This window comes from Littorina saxatilis, linkage group LG3 (genome assembly GCF_037325665.1).
Source record: "Littorina saxatilis isolate snail1 linkage group LG3, US_GU_Lsax_2.0, whole genome shotgun sequence".
Classification (NCBI taxonomy): Eukaryota; Metazoa; Mollusca; class Gastropoda; order Littorinimorpha; family Littorinidae; genus Littorina; species Littorina saxatilis.
Window position 1 is genome coordinate 46,891,501 of NC_090247.1, and position 20,774 is coordinate 46,912,274.

Here is a 20,774-nt window from a genome sequence, read left to right on the forward strand (position 1 = left end):
CGTAGCATGTTTTAAACACACACACACACACACACACACACACACACACACACACACCGTCGAACACACACACACACACAAACACACATGCACGCACACACACACACACACACACACACACACACACACACACACACACACACACACGCACGCACGCGCACGCAAACAAACACACAATTATACCCGCACGCACGCACACACAGGCAGGCAGGCACTCGCAAAAATACATACAAACACACACACACACACACACACACACACACACACACACACACACACACACACACACACACACACACACTCTCTCTCTCACACACACACACACACACACGCACACTCTCACACGCACACTCTCACACAAACACACACTCACACTCACACATGCACACAACGACGCCCATTAACATAGAAACACCCCCTCGTATAAGCGGGGATGAAAGAGTGGTGGCCAGTGACCCAGAACGAACAAAAGTCAAAGCTGGCTGGTTTGTATACAGGGAAATTTGCACGAAATGCACGCACGAGATACGACTTTTTCTTCTATTTTCTCTGTTTGGGACTTTCATTTGCGTTAGCTCGGTTTGATATGAAAAACCGAAGAAAAGCCCTGCCCTTTTGCCCTGAGAAACTTTGGAAGTAGCGTTTGTACTCCTGGGTCTCGCTGTAGTACAATTACCCTCACTTACTTCCTAGTTTGCTTCCAAAGAAAGCTCTTTTTTCGTCCCATGCATGCGAAAGTGAGGATGTACTTCCGATGTCGCTCAAAACTTTGGGAGTAGTCGCAAACTACACTCAGTTACTTTCTCGCTTTGCTTCGAAGTAAGACCTTCTTCCGGCCCATGCATACGAAAGTGAGGCAAGTACTTCCGATGTCACTCAAAACTTCGGGAGTTGTCGCGTACTTCCCCCATAAGCATACGGGCCCTGCTGTGACAATACTGAACGAGTTCAAGACCTTGCCTCTTATGACGACTTCCGGTAACAACCGGAAGTGGACACTTCAAGGGGAGCAACCCATTCGGTAGAGTGCATGCAACAAGACTTGTGGACAAAGTTTCTGATTTAGTCAGTTTGTCGTCTGCATCCGTGCTGTTTAGTTTTGTCATTAGGATGGCAGTGAGGTGGCGGCCATTATTGTTTGTGATGGACCTTACTGGTTTGATTACTGTTACGACAGTGATGTGGTCTTTCTCCTTGTATGTAAGTATTGTTAATGTTCTTTTCTTCTCCCACCTGTTTCACATTTGATTCAGTGACTTTAGGGGGACGGGGATGTTATGGGGAGTAGGGGGCGTGTTGTTGGGTGCGGAGGGGGATGGGAGTGGAGAGGGGTTGGACTGCTATTTCTTTAAGCAAATGTAATACAAAAAATAAGGTTGTATAACTATTATTTCCGATTGTTATTGTAGCATCTCGCTGTTCCGTAAAAAAATAGGTGATTGGATACAAAAAAAGTTAAAAAAGGTTCACAGTCCGGTTCAATGTTTAAGAAAAAAACCAAGTAATCGAACAAATAATAACTGTTTCATCCACATTTTTCGATTGACTAAGTTTGCAAATTAGATAATGTCATGTGTGTTTGTATGCAAGATTTTTGGTAAATCTTGATTAAAAACTCTTTACCTTTTTCTGAATTCCGTCAAAATGACTTTTTAGAATGTGCATGGTCAGTCACAGTTTTCTGTCCCAATACTAAATTAGAATAGAACGGTACTTCCTCTCATATAAGAAAACAACGAGTTCATTCCAATATAATAACGATAACAATAATAATACAATTATTATAATAATCCTAATCAAAATCGTAATCGAAATCATAATCATAAAAATTATAATAATTAAGTAGAAGTGCTATGCCTTTGGAATAGTCGTCAACCAGCCAAGACACTGCATACCCTATACCCCCAACGAAGGACAAATCAGCAAGCTCTCTATTTCTCACACACGCATCCACACACACATACACACACACACACACACACACACAAATTACCGGCACGTTTGGCCTTGTGTAAAGGCGTCCGCCCCGTGATCGGGAGGTCGTGGGTTCGAACCCCGGCCGGGTCATACCTAAGACTTTAAAATTGGCAATCTAGTGGCTGCTCCGCCTGGCGTCTGGCATTTTGGGGTTAGTGCTAGGACTGGTTGGTCCGGTGTCAGAATAATGTGACTGGGTAAGACATGAAGCCTGTGCTGCGACTTCTGTCTTGTGTGTGGCGCACGTTATATGTCAAAGCAGCACCGCCCTGATATGGCCCTTCGTGGTCGGCTGGGCGTTAAGCAAACAAACAAACAAACAAACAAACAAACACACACACGCACAAATTGGATCAAAAATCGAAGAGTTGGTCAACGCCCACTATGCTAAAAGTTAGTATGTTCCCAATTATAATGTGTGTGTGAGAGAGAGAGAGAGAGAGAGAGAGAGAGAGAGAGAGAGAGAGAGAGAGAGAGAGAGAGAGAGAGAGAGAGAGGGAGAAGAGAGAGAGAGAGAGGGGGAGAGAGAGAGAGAGAGAGAGAGAGAGAGAGAGAGAGAGAGAGAGAGAGAGAGAGAGAGAGAGAGAGAGAGAGAGATGGTTGTGAACGGATTTCTTCAGGGTTGAACGTCACTCATCGAGGTTTGTGGAGAAGTGACTCATGTAATGGTAACCAAACAGCACACTAATCGTTTTGTATAAGCAATTTTAAATGAGCGGGGTTTTGCGAGAAGGAATCGACCATAAGAAACTATACATGGTCCGTTATTTAGTCGGATTTTCTTCAAGCGCAAGTTCTTTTACTCACAACATTGGTTACTGCTGGACCGCTTTCTTACATGCGTAGACATCCATCACACCTAATTGATTATGTTTGGTAGTGGTGTGTGTGTGTGTGTGTGTGTGTGTGTGTGTATGTGTTTGCATGTATGTATGTATGTATGTATGTATGTATGTATGTATGTATGTATGTATGTATGTATGTATGTATGTATGAATGTATGTAATTAATTTGTTCATTTAAGGAGTGATTAAAATCACATTTTCGCTACCAGCTTCAAAAAATTGCATTGTATACCAATATATTCTTTATATTGTCCTGAATCCAAAAATATATTTGTGTTATGTTTGGATTAAAAACAAGCTCAAAGAGTCCAAAAAAATCGCGCTACCCTATTAAGCACGAGTGCTACTGCGCTATACCAGCTGTCACTTCACGCGCGGCACGGTTTTCCGGGCTTCGCACGCAGTGACTGTGTGATTTTGCACGCATGGCACGGACTTTGCAAAGACAGCTCAACCTGTCTCAGTTTAGCTGTTCACGTTTAGTAGTCTTGGTGATGCCAGTTTTTCGGTTAGCCATATTCATGCCGACATATTGACTAAATGTATTTATTTCGTTTTACGCGATAATGTTTATATATTCGGGGTGTATAGAGGTTTCACTCTGTCTGTCGGTCGGTCTGTCCGTCCGGTATTTATGGGTCGATTGAGCTGAAGTTTGGTGTGTAGCTTCTGTAGTAAATTATGATTTTTAAACGCCTAAATGCAGCCAGCGAGGGAATGAATCGGACGATCGAGTCTCAACCAAACATTTGACGTCGGAATAATTTGCAGTAAACAGTAAGCAGTAAATTTAGAATCCTTTAACAGCTAATGAAAACTGTTTCAGCAAGCATGGGTGTGTACACTTGTTAAATAATAGTTGTTTAAAACAAAATCTCTTTCAGGTGTTTTCAAAGACGTTTTTAATTGAGGTTGACGGCTAGGTTAACGCCCACGTCTTGATTTGAAACCCCCATAAGTGCATTAAACTAGAAGAAGCCTACCACCATTACATCCAGTCGACGCGCCCATTAGAATCTCCCCAAAAGCCAACTTTACTAACAACAACAAAATAGTAATTCTGGGAAATCGTACAGGGCCATTATGTATGTGTCGAGGTTCAACTTAACCCGGGCTAATAGCTTAGCTCGGACTTTCTATCCCCAGGATAGCATCGATACTTTAGCGCAATGCACGAGTCTAGACTACAAAAAAGATAACTAACCCGTGCATTACACTCAGGGGTCCTGATTTGGCCTATATGGTCCGCTGGACCCAAAAAGCAACAATTAACTAAACTAAACTAAACTGACCCTCGATCTATTTTTGGCAAGTAATGGAAGGGCGCTGGTTCTCTGCGACGCTTAGTTCTCGATATAGGTGTGACCGCATGACGTCATTTATACTTTCGTCATCGAAGATCATTGTATTCCAAAGAGTGTCATTTTTACATTTAGTCAAGTTTTGACTAAATGTTACCAGCTATTGTGTTTTCAGCGTAGCAATAGGGCCTGATATTTAGACGAGACAAGTATAATGCCGACGAGTCGAAGACGAGTCGCATTATACTTGTTCGAGTCTAAATATCGGACCCTATTGCTACGATGAAAACACAATAGCGTTTATATAGCTATTCTGACATTAAATTCTGTGTTAAAATCATGTTTTTGTCAGCAACAAGTGCCAGAATGGTCCGTGTCGTTGATTGCAGACGACAGTTCTCTTTCCGCATGAAGCCACGGAAATAACCGAACATTGAAAAAAAAACGGACATGTATTACGGAGAAAACTCGAGATAACCGGGTGTTTAACATTACGTCAATATGCTAGGAATCATATGACGTCATGACGTATCATGCTTGCCTACGTATATTGTATGTTCGAAAGTCTGACTTCTGTTGGGAATTCGCGTGGTGAAGACTGCGGTAAATCTGTAGATGATAAGAGAACAAGGATTGTCTCAGAAGAAACGACTAAATGTTTCAGACCGGTAACTTCATTTCAACATTGTAGGTATGTTACAAAGTGCGCACGCAGCTCAATTTTTGACGTCATTGAAAATGACCCCCCATTTTCTGATCACTCACACTGGCTCAGTTTTGGCGTCCTCTTTTCTATTCTTTTCCAAATTTACATCACATGGGCACCCTGTCGAAGACGTAGAGCACATTCTTGACTTTAAGATTGAGAAAGATGGCGAGTCCAACACTGTCGAGCTCGCCGGCCAGAATATCGGGCGAAGAAGACACACAAGAGGTACTTTTATAAAACAATTTATAGCCTTTGAACTCTTATGAGACCCCTCTGAACAGTTAGTTTGACCATTTTCCTGCTGTTTCCCAAAGTTTCAAGTCGATAAAGCGATGCGAAGTACCTTTTAACGGATGCGCCGCTTTGCGCCCGGATTGTCACCATCCAACATGGCGGTCGGTAAAGTTCGTCTGCTCTTAGTTTCATACTAACTTACTAAAAAATAAAAAAAATAAAAAAATAAAAAATTTCTAGTTGTTTAATAGAGCTCTGAACCTTTCTTTTGATACCAAATTGAACAATATTGATAAACAAATGTGTGGGTTACAGTTAATTTTAGCTGAGAAATGTCAAAAATGGTTTCAATTTATCCTCTTTGCCTCTATTACGAATTTTATTACTTTAAAAATTCATAACTCGGGTTACACTTATCCAATCTCAAAGTTATATATACCATTGGAATGCTGATTTTCTGCTCTTTCAAGTGATATAGATCAAAATGTTAAATGAAGATTTTGGATTTTTTTGTAACATACCTAAACATTGCACTATACAATGGACGTTCTATGTGACACGAGAGTTTGCTGATTTTGTGTTAAACATTGGAGAGATGATCAGATCGTCTGCTAGAATCAGAGATAGGTCGCTTCGCTTTGCAGCTTCTGGAAATTTGCAAGGTTTGTTGCCTGTTAAAGAACTGGATTTTACACGTAATGTATGCCATGTACAGTAAGCAACAACAAAAACACACACAAAGCAAATGGCATCGTCTGTCGACTAGTCACAGAAACAAACCTGGCGAGGTATGCGTGTACTTTATACACGTGGAAGAAACCGGAACCATGCGTCTTTGTTTACGACAATATGCTTTTGGATATTGAGTAAAATGGCCGACTTCCGCCGCATTATGCTTTGATGATCGGAAGAGACCATCCAATCACAGCCCCCGAATTCCCCCACGTGTTCATCAGAATAGCTATATTTCAACATAGAGGGGGAATCGAGACGAGGGTCGTGGTGTGTGTGTGTGTGTGTGTGTGTGTGTGTGTGTGTGTGTGTGTGTGTGTGTGTGTGTGTGTGTGTGTCTGTGTGTGTGTGTGTGTGTGTGTCTGTGCGTGTGTGTTGAGCGATTCAGAGTAAACTACTGGACCGATCTTAATGAAATTTTACATGAGAGTTCCTGGGTATGATATCCCCAGACTTTTTTTTCATTTTTTCGATAAATGTCTTTTATAACGTCATATCCGGCTTTTTGTAAAAGTTGAGGCGGCACTGTCACACCCTCAATTTTCAATCAAATTGATTGAAATTTTGGCCAAGCAATCTTCGACAAAGGCCGGACTTCGGTATTGCATTTCAGCATGGAGGCTTACAAAGTAATTAATGACTTTGGTCATTAAAAATCTGAAAATTGTAATCAAAATTATTTTTTTTATAAAACGATCCAAAATTACTTTTTTTTTTATTCTTCATCATGTTCTGATTCCAAAAACATTAACAGCTATTGTGTTTTCAGCGTAGCAATAGGGCCCGATATTTAGACGAGACAAGTATAATGCCGACGAGTCGAAGACGAGTCGCATTATACTTGTTCGAGTCTAAATATCGGACCCTATTGCTACGATGAAAACACATTAGCGTTTATATAGCTATTCTGACATTAAATTCTGTGTTAAAATCATGTTTTTGTCAGCAACAAGTCCCATAATGGTCCATGTCGTTGATTGCAGACGACGGTTCCCTTTTCGCATGAAGCCACGGAAATAACCGAACATTGAAAAACCCATGGACATGTATTACGGAGAAAACTCGAGATAACCGGATGTTTAGCATTACGTCAATATGCTAGGAATCATATGACATCATGACGTATCATGCTTGCCTACGTATATTGTATGTTCGAAAGTCTGACTTCTGTTGGGAATTCGCGTGGTGAAGACTGCGGTAAATCTGTAGATGATAAGAGAACAAGGATTGTCTCAGAAGAAACGACCCTTAAATGTTTCAGACTGGTAACTTCATTTCAACATTGCACTATACAATGGACGGTCTATGTGACAGGAGAGTTTGCTGATTTTGTGTTAAACATTGGAGATATCGTCTGCTAGAATCAGAGATAGGTCGCTTCAGATTGCAGCTTCTGAAAATGTGCAAGGTTTGTTGCCTGTTAAAGAACTGGATTTTACACGTAATGTATGTCATGTACAGTAAGCAACAACAAAAAAACACACACAGCAAATGGCATCGTCTGTCGACTAGTCACAGAAACAAACCTGGCGAGGTATGCGTGTACTTTATACACGTGGAAGAAACCGGAACCATGCGTCTTTGTTTACGACAATATGCTTTTGGATATTGAGAAAAATGGCCGACTTCCGTAGCATTATGCTTTGATGATCGGAAGAGACCATCCAATCACAGCCCCCGAATTCCCCCACGTGTTCATCAGAATAGCTATATATAAATATGTTATATTCGGATTAAAAACAAGCTCTGAAAATTAAAAATATAAAAATTATGATTAAAATTAAATTTCCGGAAAAGTTTGACTAAATGTTTTAACATAGAGGGGGAATCGAGACGAGGGTCGTGGTGTGTGTGTGTGTGCCTGTAATTCACACAGATCAATCACTTGGTCTTAAACGTGCACAAGACAAATACTTTCATACTGGGGGAGCGAGCCAATCTGAAGAGTACTCGGGTCCAGCGCGAGCGTTTTTTTTATTTAAATGGGTGTGGAAGAACTGCTCATAATTAACATAGCACTCCGGCCCTGTTCTTTTTTTCGTCACACCCAAAACCCGTTATTTGTTTTGGGCGACGCAGCATTATATATGGCAAAATGCAAGTCGTATCGAATAAGAATGTTGTTAGTCTTCTTTCTTTGAAGTAACTTAGATTTGTTCTTGGCCATATTTTCGAGCTGTGCATTGTTATAGAATGGGAAAAACAAGTTTAAAGGCAAATTCGCGAAGAAATTGGGATCGTTTGCTCCGAAACTGCAACGTCGATTTGCCAAAGCAAAAAGTTCTGGCTCAATATGCGGAAACAGACTTGTTATATATACGTTATTTGCGTGTTTGATCAAAATATGACATTGCGCTTAGTGTCATAATTTGTGTATGGGTGTGGAAGAACTGCTAATAATTTACATAGCACTCCGGCCCTGTTCTTTTTTTCGTCACTAAAGGGAATTTCCGCATCTCTGCGCATGATAGGATGTCAAGGTCGTTCTAAATTCAGGAATCAGCATTCGAAAGGTGACGTCGCTCTGTTCCAAATGACCCATGTAGACCTTGACGTCATGAAAAGCGTGACGAAATGTTTCTTAGAACTTGGTTTCGGTCTTGTTCTCCTGCCATTGTGTGCTTTGCGTTGTATTATTTTGTGTGTGCAAATTCACATTATGTTCGGCTAAATTCGGCACAACAAGGACATTTGTTCTATGACTAAGTGAAGTAGGTTGGAGGGAGGCGGGGGGGGGGGGGGGGGGGGGGGGGGGGGAAATCGCCATGTCGATTTGAAGTTCAAATTCGTTTTTAAAAACTGTCAGTGATGTGATAACAAAAATGTCCGCGGCAAAACTAATGCTGCGTCGCTGAAAAGAAATAACGGTTTTGGGTGTGACGAAAAAAAGAACAGGGCCGAAGTGCTATGTAAATTATGAACAGTTCTTCCAAACCCATATAAAAAAAATGTGACACTAACAACCTGTCCTCGCAAATTGATCCAGAATTTTTTGACGATGCAGTTCCGGAGCAAACCATCCAGATTTCTTTGAAAGTTAGTATTCAAACGCTTTGTTGCCGTTTCCTTTCAAGGCACATCTCTTAAAATGGTTACAAACAAATCCACGGCAGTTCAAAGAATTAAAGAATAACCTCAAGTAGCTCATCAACGCGACTTGCGTTTTGACTTGAATGCTTCAAAATCTCCCTACCTTCAAAGCAGACGACTCGCAGACATCTTTGTTTTCTTTCAAGGGAGGATTCTTTTGTCAGAAATTCTTGCAAGACTCAAACATCCTTCTGCACGCTTCCTTTTCTTTTCATATTCTGCTGCTTTACCATAATGTTTTGCGATGCTTTTCTCACCAGTGACCACGTCTGGTCTGTCAAAACGCACGCAGAACACAGTGATGGAAACTCACACCGGTTGGAATACCAAACGATCACGAATGACGAAAGCTGAACTGACGTCATATCCAAGGTCGCGAGTTGACTGAGAGACTTGTTATATATACGTTATTTGCGTGTTTGATCAAAATATGACATTTTACACAGATCGAGACAGTCATTGTTCTTCGAGACCGCGCTAGCGGTCGAGGTGAACAATGACTGTCTCGATCTGTGTAAAATGTCATATTTTGGTCAAAAACGCAAATAACATTTATGTATCGATCGAATTCCTTTCAGGTACTATGACTTTGTTGTTGTTTTGACGATTGAACGAGCACACACACACACATGCAATCAAACACATAAGCTTCATATTTGGGCGTTTCAGGTTGACCGAAACTTCAAAGGAACTACAAAACACACGTCATGTACTGACTTTGTTGTTGTTTTGACATTGAACAGCACACACACATGCAATCAAACACATGACGTGTGTTTTGTAGTTCCTTTAAAGTTTCGGTCTACCAGAAACGCCCAAATATGAAGTTTTGTAGGCCTCTGACGTCACATGGCTCAAAGAAGGGAAATCCAATGTCCAATCGATACATTGTTATATGAAGTCTTATATCGCGCGCGTATCTCCAGACTCGGACTCAAGGCGCAGGGATCTATTTATGCCGTGTGAGATGGAATTTTTTACACAATACATCACGCATTCACATCGACCAGCAGATCGCAGCCATTTCGGCGCATATCCTACTTTTCACGGCCTATTATTCCAAGTCACACGGGTATTTTGGTGGACATTTTTTATCTATGCCTATACAATTTTGCCAGGAAAGACCCTTTTGTCAATCGTGGGATCTTTAACGTGCACACCCCAATGTAGTGTACACGAAGGGACCTCGGTTTTTCGTCTCATCCGAAAGACTAGCACTTGAACCCACCACCTAGGTCAGGAAAGGGGGGAGAAAATTGCTAACGCCCTGACCCAGAGTGGAACTCGCAACCTCTCGCTTCCGAGCGCAAGTGCGTTACCACTCGGCCACTTTGGGTGTATGTGACAGACAGCGTGTGTAGTGTTACACCGCATTTAAACTAAGAGCAGCAGAATTCTCACTATGCGCGCCGGATACATTTCTGGAATTGCGTAGCACAAAGTTGGAATTCCTAAAATAGCGGCCATTGTTGGAGCGCCATCGATTTCCGGAATAGCGCACATGACGAGGTGCAGCTCATTTTCGGAACAGCGCAGATGACGAGATGGGCCACAACACATGATAGGGGAAGGGCTCGTAATATGGACCGGCTCCTAATATGGACCACCTCCTGTTCTGACAAACTAACGGCGCTAAAGCGCTCAAAAAAGTTTTATTCGCTGGATAACTTGCACATGTCAAAACAGTTGCAGAAACAGAAATCTCAAAACCGTTCTAGGCTTTTTCTCTTTTTTTCACCTTTGGCAGCGTTCACTCTAAATTTGCCGCCTAAAACGGACTCGTTTCTGTCCACAGCCAAAGCTTTAATCACACAAAAATTGCTATATATGACAGCCAAGACCGTATTTTTTACAGCGCCCAGGCTCCTAATATGGACCATTTGTGATTTTTTCTCTATTTAATTTTTGCTGAATGTCTATCAAAGCTATTTCACTCTAATTAGGCCTAAGGGTTAACCTAAGAGAGAAGGACTACCGAACACAAAATGAAACTTCTTTGCAAAAAAACAAGCTTGTTATCAGCATGAAACAAAAAGTGGTCCATATTAGGAGCCCTTCCCCTAGTTTGATTTCCAAAAAAGCGCAGCTTATTTCCGGAACAGCGCAGATGACGAGCTGCGTCACAACAAAATGGAATCCGCCAGTGGCATAGAAGCAGCCGGTGGCAAGCTCAATCGCGACCTTAATACTAGGGCGCTATAGAAATACGAACGGAGAGACTCTGAAACTCGAGTCAGTTGTCGCCACGCTCGAGAACTCAAGTGTAATATTTGAAGTTAAAATCTCCTGTGCCTACAGGACGACAGAATAGCTCAGTCGGTAATGCGCTCGACCATGCGCTAGTCCTTACTTTTGTGGTCCTGGGTTCGATTCGCTTCGACGGCAATTTTATTTTCATTTTTTTCTGAACTCGTAATTCTTGTATTTTATTAATTTGCTTCATTCCAAACGTGTTGGATTATGAAATAAATCGAAATATAACAAAAAGTTGCAGAATTATTGAGTACTTCCAGAATTACCCATTCATTTTTTTTTTTTAGTAACCGTGACATCGGCTTTGGTGAAAAAAATTGATTGCCCTATAGGCAACACCGCGACTACATGTTATGATGATACAATGTATCAAGAAAACGTACAAAACACAAATATGAACGGGGAAAACGACGAGTCAACAAATGCTCGATTCGAAAACTCTGGCACGTGGCAGTTATGTCTTAGTTTTCACGCGTCGCTTGTGTAAGCCTTGTGGCGCGGTGGTAAGACGTTTGCCTCCAATGCCGGTGGTCTCAAGTTCGGGTCCCCAAACTACTTTTGTAAATCATGATTTTTAAACTTTTTTTCTTCTTTTCTGAACTCTATGTACCTGTATGTTATTCTTTTTGATTTATCCCAAACGTTTTGAGTCGTGTATTGAGAATCAAATATAGTGCGTGAGTGCCCTTGAACGCTTTCCCACAATCCCGCATTCTATTTTTAGTACGGGATATCCCCAAGTAAAGGTCAAAGGGCATATGTATCACTGCGTGTCGACTGCTGGTAATACTAGATATATATACTTACTTCTATTGTGATAGGCTTCTGGCTCGTTGGTTTCCGAGTTTCTCCATCCGTATTCGTGAACTGTACGTTCTGTCAAGGCAAGTTAAGTTGATTACTGACCTTATGCTCCCGTTCACTTGGTATTAGTTTAGAAAGCAAACTCAAGTAGCATGCATTTCAAGTGTGACCGACAATATGTTGCTAGTCCAGCTCCGAAATGCATTGACCAATCGCCGAAAGGCGCTGACATTATTTCATGAAAGGATTTCCAATCCCAGAATTCCATTTGTTGTTGTAGAGATTTGAAAGATATAGTTCGGGATAACGACGCTCTATTGGCGGTTCATTATAGAAAGGGAGGCAAGCGGTTTAAAACGGGCGTCGACAGAGCCAATAAAGGGGGATACTAACTTGTAGATCATTTACCGGTGAAACCCCCTAATTCACGGGCTTGAAACTGGAATTCCTGAAACTGATCGGGAGACACATGTACGCTCATGGCTGCTGTGAGCGATCTCAGAAATTATCTCTTGTTCGAACAAATTCTTACACAAAAATCATTATGTTGAAACATATATCAAACTGATAACTGATGATGATTACTGTGATTGGTTTTATGTGTTTGGTTGGTCTCTTCTTTTGGTAGTGCAGGAGATTGCTGACTGTAACAGTGCAATAGCGTTAATTATGGATTGTTGTTATCATCATTTACATAAAAACTTATCTGTTAATCCAAACAATGATATAATTACTGTGATGTTCTTAACTACACTTTAACATGGAACGTATGTATGTATGTATGTATGTATGTATGTATGTATGTATGTATGTATGTATGTATGTATGTATGTATGTATGTATGTATGTATGTATGTATGTATGTATGTATGTATGTATGTATGTATGTATGTATGTATGTACGTAGGTATGTATGTAGGTATGTATGCATGTGTGTTGGTGTGTCGGTGTGTCAAGTGTGCAAGTAAAAAGGGTATTGTAGTTGTACATATATTACTTTAGATATTTTTTTGTTATCATGGGTTTTATAAATTTTCTTCTCTTCTTCTTTTATAATTATTAATTAATGACCTATATGTGCTGATGACCAATTTAATTTCCTTTGTTGGATCAATAAAATGTTATGAGTTATGAGTTAAACAAATGAAACAACGTTATTTATCAAATGGCTTTATATAAACAAAAACACCGTTTTAATTCGAAAAATATAAACACTTTCGGAATAAAGTTCTTTTTTATCCTATGCTTAATTTAGACACATACATAGGAACGCACTCAGTTATTCATGACGCTTTCAATAGTCCATTGGTGTGAGAACAAGGGCATTACCTTCGGTTGTACGACCTCGAAATTAGTCAGGCTCGTCTCTTTAACTCTCACTGGTACTCGCTGCCATCATCTCTGAAACGTTGAAAATTAAAAAGTGTTACATAACTGTTCATAACCACCTCATGTCTTGATGTTTCAGATAAATTATATAGATACTGACACTAATGTGCATTGACGTTGATATCCAGTTTAAATAATTAGTGTTTATTTATTGTATTCGCAAAGTAATTATGTTAAGAACCTCATCATTTATGCTTCATCGTGCCTTGCTTAGATTTGTAATGTCATCATCATCATCATCATCATCATCATCATCATCATCATCATCATCATCATCATCATCATCATCATCATCGACGTCAGGAAAGGCAACAACTACCACCCCCATCAGAACAACGAATCCAGTCTAGGGTCGTCCCTGACTCAAGACACGTAATGAGTCATAAAGGGCACCGAGAGTTAATATTGACCCTTGAGCTTAAATTAGAAACACTTTCCCTGGCAATTACTTAATTTTTGTTGTTTTGCCACATTACTACTTATGTCGAGTAATCGCAATCTACCGACACTTTGCACTCCCATTATTATTACACACACCAACAAAGTGCTACGTGCAAATCAAAGGGAAGGATAAGAAACAATTAAAGGACATTTGCGTCACACTAATATTTGAAGTGTACATAGGACGTTTGCACTGAGTTGAGACGAGAGCCTGTCACTATCTTAAGCGATCAGATTTTACAGTGTTTCTGGGATTATGAGAACGTGCCTGTTTGTGCAGGAGATTGCTGACTGTAACAGTAGCTAGCCGAAACGAGGCTCTGACGTCATAGCAATTAAGTTAATCTGTGTGATCTACGCCAGGAGTAGTAGGGGCGGCAGACACGTTGAGAGTCTCACAGGAACCATGTCTGCCAGGCACGAGTGCGCGTGTTCTTAAAACAGCTCACGCGCAACACGTAGGAGAATAATATTAGGAGTTTCAGGTTGGCCACACTGTGAGTGCAGGATTCCTTTTTTTCAAGTCTTCAGTTATTTCTCACGAATACCACGGTAGTGAACATTTATAATGGATAATGCACGCCCTGGATCGTGGTACACCTAGTTCCATCCCCGCTTGCGGTGCACCCCTTTCTATCCCCCGCACGCAGAAGCAAATTTGTGATACCACCACAACAAAAACTCATGGAGGTATGCTTGTGGCAAATCAGAGTATTTGTTATACAAGGTATGATCCAAACAAAATGATCAAACCTCTATCAAAAATGGCTCATAAAAAGTAATAGATCATTTGAAAGGTCAAACATTTAACTGGTATACCTCTCAGAGATGAAGTCATTACGTTTCTACGTCACAAATGACGAGGTTTCAAAATACATGTAGGGGAAGGGTTCCTGATAGTGCTAGGGACCACTTTTTGTTTCATGCTGATGACTAGATTGTTTTCTTGCGAATAAGTTTCATTCTGTGTTTGGTAGTCCTTCTCCCTTAGGTTAACCGTTATGCCTAGTCAGAGTGAGTTAGCTTTAGTAGATATTCAGCAAAAATTGAATACAGAAACAATTTACAAATGGTCCATATGGACCAGTGAAGAGGCCTCCACGAATCACTGCTAAATGCCCCCTATTCTTCAAAATATCATGATACAACTTAGTGTGCAAGTCAAACTAATTAGAATATGCTTTAGATGTATCAGTTTCGGGTTGATGAGAGCATTATTTGAAGCACACCAGAAAACTAAAGAAGCTTATAAAAGAACGGAGTGAAAATAAGTGAAATTATGAACTTCCACGAAAAGAAGACTGTTTGATATTCTTTTTTTTTTTTTTACATCTCGAGGGCTAGTTATATGTTTTTTTCAGCAAGCTTCTTCATGAATTAATGAAAATAGCCTTTAGCCTTTATTTTCTTCGATTTGTTGAAGGTGGTCCGTATAAGGTACACACATACTTTGATAATTTGCTATTATTATTTTTTTTTTTGCAATAGAAACTCGGGGTCAACACTGCTAAAAATGTAACAAATACGGTTTTAGCTGTCATGTATGAAAAGTTTAAAAAAAATGTCGCCAAAGCTGTCCCTGGACTTTGGCTCTGCACATTCGTCGCGTCTTGGATCAAACTAGACTACATTTGGTATCATTTTGTTCATTGTCCAAGGGGCATTAACTTCGTGTATTAAAAATACACTTTCCTCTTAACATGTTTTGTAGAGAGTGAGTTAGGCTATCTGACACAGGGGTACCAAAAAACGCTTGTCCCACGGTCGCTAACCGATCTTTCAGATCTAATTTGTACAGTTTGTCAGTATCGGATAATCATGAAATTTGGCCACATTTTAGTCTCTATTGATTGCTTTTGTTTAAAGTTCAATTTTTTATTGAAACATGGTTTTATGGGTGCATAATACGAAAAAAACGTTTGTCCCACAAAAACTGTCCTTACTGTTACGATTGAGAAAAATTGATAAAACTCAAAAATATGGATCGCCAAACTCAGATCTAATTAGATCAAAAAGAAGATAATTCTTTCGTCAATTAATTGACTACAGATAAACAATGGCAGACGACATCTAGAACGCCAACATTTTGCTGCCTTACAACTAAGGTGAGATGTCCCTCAAAATGTTGTCCTTACTGTTACGGTACTTTCGAAGTGAAATAGTTCGATTCAAATCCTCAAAATCACACAGTTTGTGGAGATTTTGATACTGATCAAGAATCACATAAGTTTATTCCAAAGCGACGACGCTTTTAAAATTGCGAAACCAAAAACACCCAAAATGTCCTTACTGTTACGGTCCGTACTGTTACGATTCTGGGGCCAGTTTCCACTGTGCGCACTGGACACGTACTTGTGTATAGGTCATGTCTTAAACTGCATTTTTCAGTGACACATTTTTGGATTTTCCAGACTAAATTGGGTTACACAGTGGGTACTTTAAAAAAAATCTGATCAGTTTTAGAGCTCTTTTATTGTCTGCGCGACGGTTAAATATAAGCTTATCCTCTATGATGAAAGAGAACAGACTTTGCTCTGTCGCAAAGTGATCGTTTTCGTCGAAATTTTAAGCTCATTTCTCTGGGCAGCACCTAACATTGCTGCGAAAACATCAATCGCAACTAGCAGCTGAATAAAATAGGTCATTGACTGTTAGTCTTATTGGTTTTGTTTTCTGAATCTGACTATTGTTATGACAGGATCAGTGAATGAGCGTTCCCGCTCACCACGGTACTCAGAATAGTTTCGTTATTGCTTCAAATATAAAAGCGTCTTTGACAGCAGTAGACAATTATTTGCCTGTCCCAATAGTTTATCTGCGGGCTTTCAATTGTCTTTTTAGAATGTTTCTTCTCTGTTCATCCCGGAGAAGGCGATTTTTTTTTTATCGTAAGAATGCGTCCCGATCCCATGTTCCTCGAGAGACAAGTTCAAGGGCGCGGCAGGGAAAAAAATGGGGGGGGGAAAAGATATGCTTATTTGACATTTTACATTCAACTACATTCAGGGGCAGCATGCAGCCACATAAATGAAGACAGTGTTAAGTAATACGCAAAATATACGCTAATTGCAAACATAATGTAACTTCCACGCATACGACGTTTTTGTGAAACGCGTCAACAGTAGCTCTCGCATTTTGAAGATATCTTTCTTAATACTCGTCATTAAGGTGGCTTACTTCAGTTTTTTTACTAATAAATGAATGCAGATTCCAGACCTAAAATCAAAATAACAGAAACATCATTTTTCGACAATTTTTGAAAACGTCCCATATAGCAATTTTTGTGTAATAACAAATTTGGCTGTGGACAGAAACGAGTCCGTTTTAGACGGCAAATTTAGAGTGAACGATGCCAAAAGTGAAAGAAAGAGAAAAAGCCTAACGGTTTTGAGATTTGTGTTTCTGCAACTGTTTTGACATGTGCAAGTATCCAGAGAGGGTGAATGCAGCGAATGAATTTTTTTTGAACGCTCTAGCGCCGTTAGTTTGTTAGAACAGGAGCCGGTCCATCTTAGAAGCCCTTCCCCTACGTCACTTTTGGTTTTTGCTTTAAATCGGGGCCTTTTGTCAAGCACCATTGAAAATCTTCACGTCTTTAAAAGAGTTTAGCTGGGTACAAAGGAAACTTCTACAAATTTGAAGAAAGTTACATGAATCTGAAAAAGAAAATTGAAATCAAAACTGGGGAAAAGGAGAACAACTCGGACAAGCCAAAAATACTTCCCAAGAGGGCTTCAAACGAGAATAATGTAACTGCTGTATCAAGACTTAAGAATTAAGATTGAAACGTGTACATACGAATATAAAGTGCAAGACTATAAATTTCTTATGGAACAGTCAAGAGAATTCTACACAATGATCTTCCACTTTAAAAACATCCGACAGCGATTGACCCCGAAAATAGACTTCGCTAATATTTTGCTAATATTTTGTCTGCCATAATTTCAGAATGTGCTGAAACAAGTGTGACAAACATGAGAGAAGTCAAGCGGACAGACTTTCTGTTACAGAATTTTGAAAATGATGACATGCCAAGATTCAGATAAACGAGGGTTGGGTAATTGAATGGGGTTTTTGCACGGTCAGTTACAACCACAGGACCTATTTTGGAGATGGTATAAATCCTTGGTTCACAAGTGTTGTAATGATGTGTTTCTATTTGAATTATTATAACGTGCCTTTTCGATATGGCTTGAAATAGCGTAATTACGTGACGTTTTCGTAGGCTAAAATTAGATCATTTTCTCAATTCGCATGAACACATTTTCTGGAGCATCCGCTCGATTTCAACCAAAAATGACACAATGCCAAGCAGAGTCTCCACAATCACATATCAAATAATGAAAACAATTGACCGTGATATTACTGCACAGATCTGCAAAACGTACCATACCCCTATGTTGAAAAATGGCAAGTTTTTAAGTGTTTGTCATCCGCCATTTTCGAAAATAGATATAAGTGTACCTTCAGGATGTTTAAAATGAGAACATTCTAGTGAAATCATTTGCATTAGGACGTAACCAAGGCCATCGGAAGGCCTCTTCTGATTGGCTCAAGGACTTGTGACTTTGCATGAGTGTAGGAGTAGAGTAGTTCTAATGGCTAGTGTAATTTGGGCAAGATTCCCCAAACAGTGTTCGTGAAAATCACATTTAATCATTTTTTTTGGATCATACCTCGTATAGGTATTCTAAAGCAGAATTCTCTTAGCTTTATGTACATTAGATTATTTAGGTTTTATGGTGTACTCGTTTCATGGTGGCGTTCGATTTTCTGCTGAAAATGTGCAAAGAAGTCTCAGTTTCTGATATATTACTATAGAACTACCATTTGAATCACGATTTTAGTAATCCTCTCTCTCTCTCTCTCTCTCTCTCTCTCTCTCTCTCTCTCTCTCTGTCTCTCTCTCTCTCTCTCTGTCTATCTCTCTCTCTCTCTGTCTCCCTCTCTCTCTGTCTCTCTCTCTCTCTCTCTCTCTCTCTCTCTCTCTCTCTCTCTCTCTCTCTCTCATATCATATGTGTAAATAATTTGCAGGGGAGGCCAAATAATGGCTCTCAGATCTTAACTTTTTTTCAACGTACAGGGGGCGTTGCCCCCCGTACCCCCCTGCACCCCACATACTTTCAGGATTTTCATTTTTTGGGAGTGGCAACCATGCATATGTCATATGTATGTCTGTAGTAATGCACGGAAAAGGCAAAATATAGCCTTGGTGTGCATAAGCGCAGACACATTAACTCTCTCTCTCTCTCTCTCTCTCTCTCTCTCTCTCTCTCTCTCTCTCTCTCTCTCTCTCTCTCTCTCTCTCTTTTTTCAAAAAATATTACACATAATTTAGACATCCCCCTGTTATCTGTGAGCGAAGTCTTCCATTATCTGATATGCTTAAAACAAGCTGGTACTCATGGTCTAGATAATCTTGATGGGAAAATTTTGAAGCTGTCTGCCCCTTTTATTGCAGAATCTCTGACATACGTTTACAACTTGTGCCTGGACAAATCTGACTTTCCCGCCAAATTAAAGGAGGCAAAAGTAATCCCGCTATTCAAATCAGGTAATTTTTCTGACCCCGCCAATTACAGACCAATCTCGATTCTTCCTGTTTTATCCAAACCACTTGAAAAACACATATATACACACTTGGCCGCACATTTGAAGAAATACGACCTTATTCATTCAAATCAGTCAGGCTTCAGAGAAAATCATTCGTGCCACACAGCATTAATAAACCTTCTTGAAAACTTGCTTAGCAACATTAATAATAATGAACTCTGTGGTGTCCTATTCGTCGATTTTGCAAAAGCATTCGACGTCATTAATCATGAGTTACTTTTAAGAAAATTAGCTGAGTATAGATTGTCACCCCAAACCCTATGAGATGATCTACACTCTCATCTTTCTTAGCCGGACGAGCGCAATCCGTCTGCGTGAATTCCACTATGTCAAGTAAAAGACCGGTGTTATATGGAGTCCCCCAGGGTTCTGCCCTTGGGCCACTTCTTTTCTCTCTGTATATTAACGATCTTCCTTTTAGTGTTAATGATGATTGTGAACTATTTGCTGATGATACGACCATACACACTTCTGATAAAAAATTAGACAAAGTTTATTTATCATTGCAGAACAGTGTAGATGATCTCATTAATTGGACGAAATATAACCACATGAGTCTTCACCCCCAAAAGACCAAATACATGTTAATTACAACAAGGCAAAAAAGACAAAACATCAAGAATAATCCTCATTCCTTATTAATTGGCAACGATGCAATAGCGGAAGTAGGAGATCACAAAGTTTTGGGAGTAAATATCGATAATAATTTATCTTGGACCCATCATGTTAGATCGTTGTGTACAACCATGTCGAGGAAAATATATTTGTTGAACAGAATAAAGCACTTTCTTGATCCACACTCAAGGTTATTATTTTATAATGCATACATACAAACCATCACGGATTATTGTTCGACCATCTGGGACTCAGCCAGTGCAAACATTTTAAAACCACTGTACAGTCTACACAGACGAGCACTAAAATCAGTTCTATTAAAACAATCCAGTCTTGTTTTCGACGATTATAAAAAACTTAAGATTTTGCCCTTAAAAGAAAGATTTAAATCAAATAAAGGCGTGCTCCTTCACAAAATCCTTTCCGGCCATGCACCGAGTGCTTTGATTACAAAATTTAAAGCCAAACCAAGCCGAAAATTTAACGTCCCCATTCCGCGGATAGATCTCTTTAAATCAAGTTTAGCTTATTCTGGCAGCGTTTTGTGGAATTCTCTCCCGGAATCAGTTCGAGTCCCAACAAGTCTCAATACTTTCAAAAAACACCTCTCATTACATTTAATGTCAAATTACGAAAAGTCACAGTGACTTCGTTCTGATTATTTTAATATTGATCATATCTGTCCATAAAGCATCAGTGTTTCATAACGCAAGAATGTATGTATAGCCTACAACGTGTATATAGCCATGTGAATAGTTTTTCTGCATTTT

The 20,774-nt window shown here is 39.8% G+C and overlaps 1 protein-coding gene across 1 annotated transcript in view; it reads left to right on the forward strand.

Annotated features, from left to right (window-relative positions):
* The first annotated feature begins 322 nt into the window (after positions 1 to 322).
* LOC138960779 (receptor-type tyrosine-protein phosphatase H-like) overlaps positions 323 to 20,774 on the forward strand; it is a 226,922-nt gene continuing 206,470 nt past the window's right edge. The window contains exon 1 of the mRNA XM_070332426.1: positions 323 to 1,200. Within this exon, the coding sequence (XP_070188527.1) occupies positions 1,111 to 1,200 (90 nt within the window). The 5' untranslated portion in view covers positions 323 to 1,110. The remainder of the gene's footprint in view (positions 1,201 to 20,774) is intronic.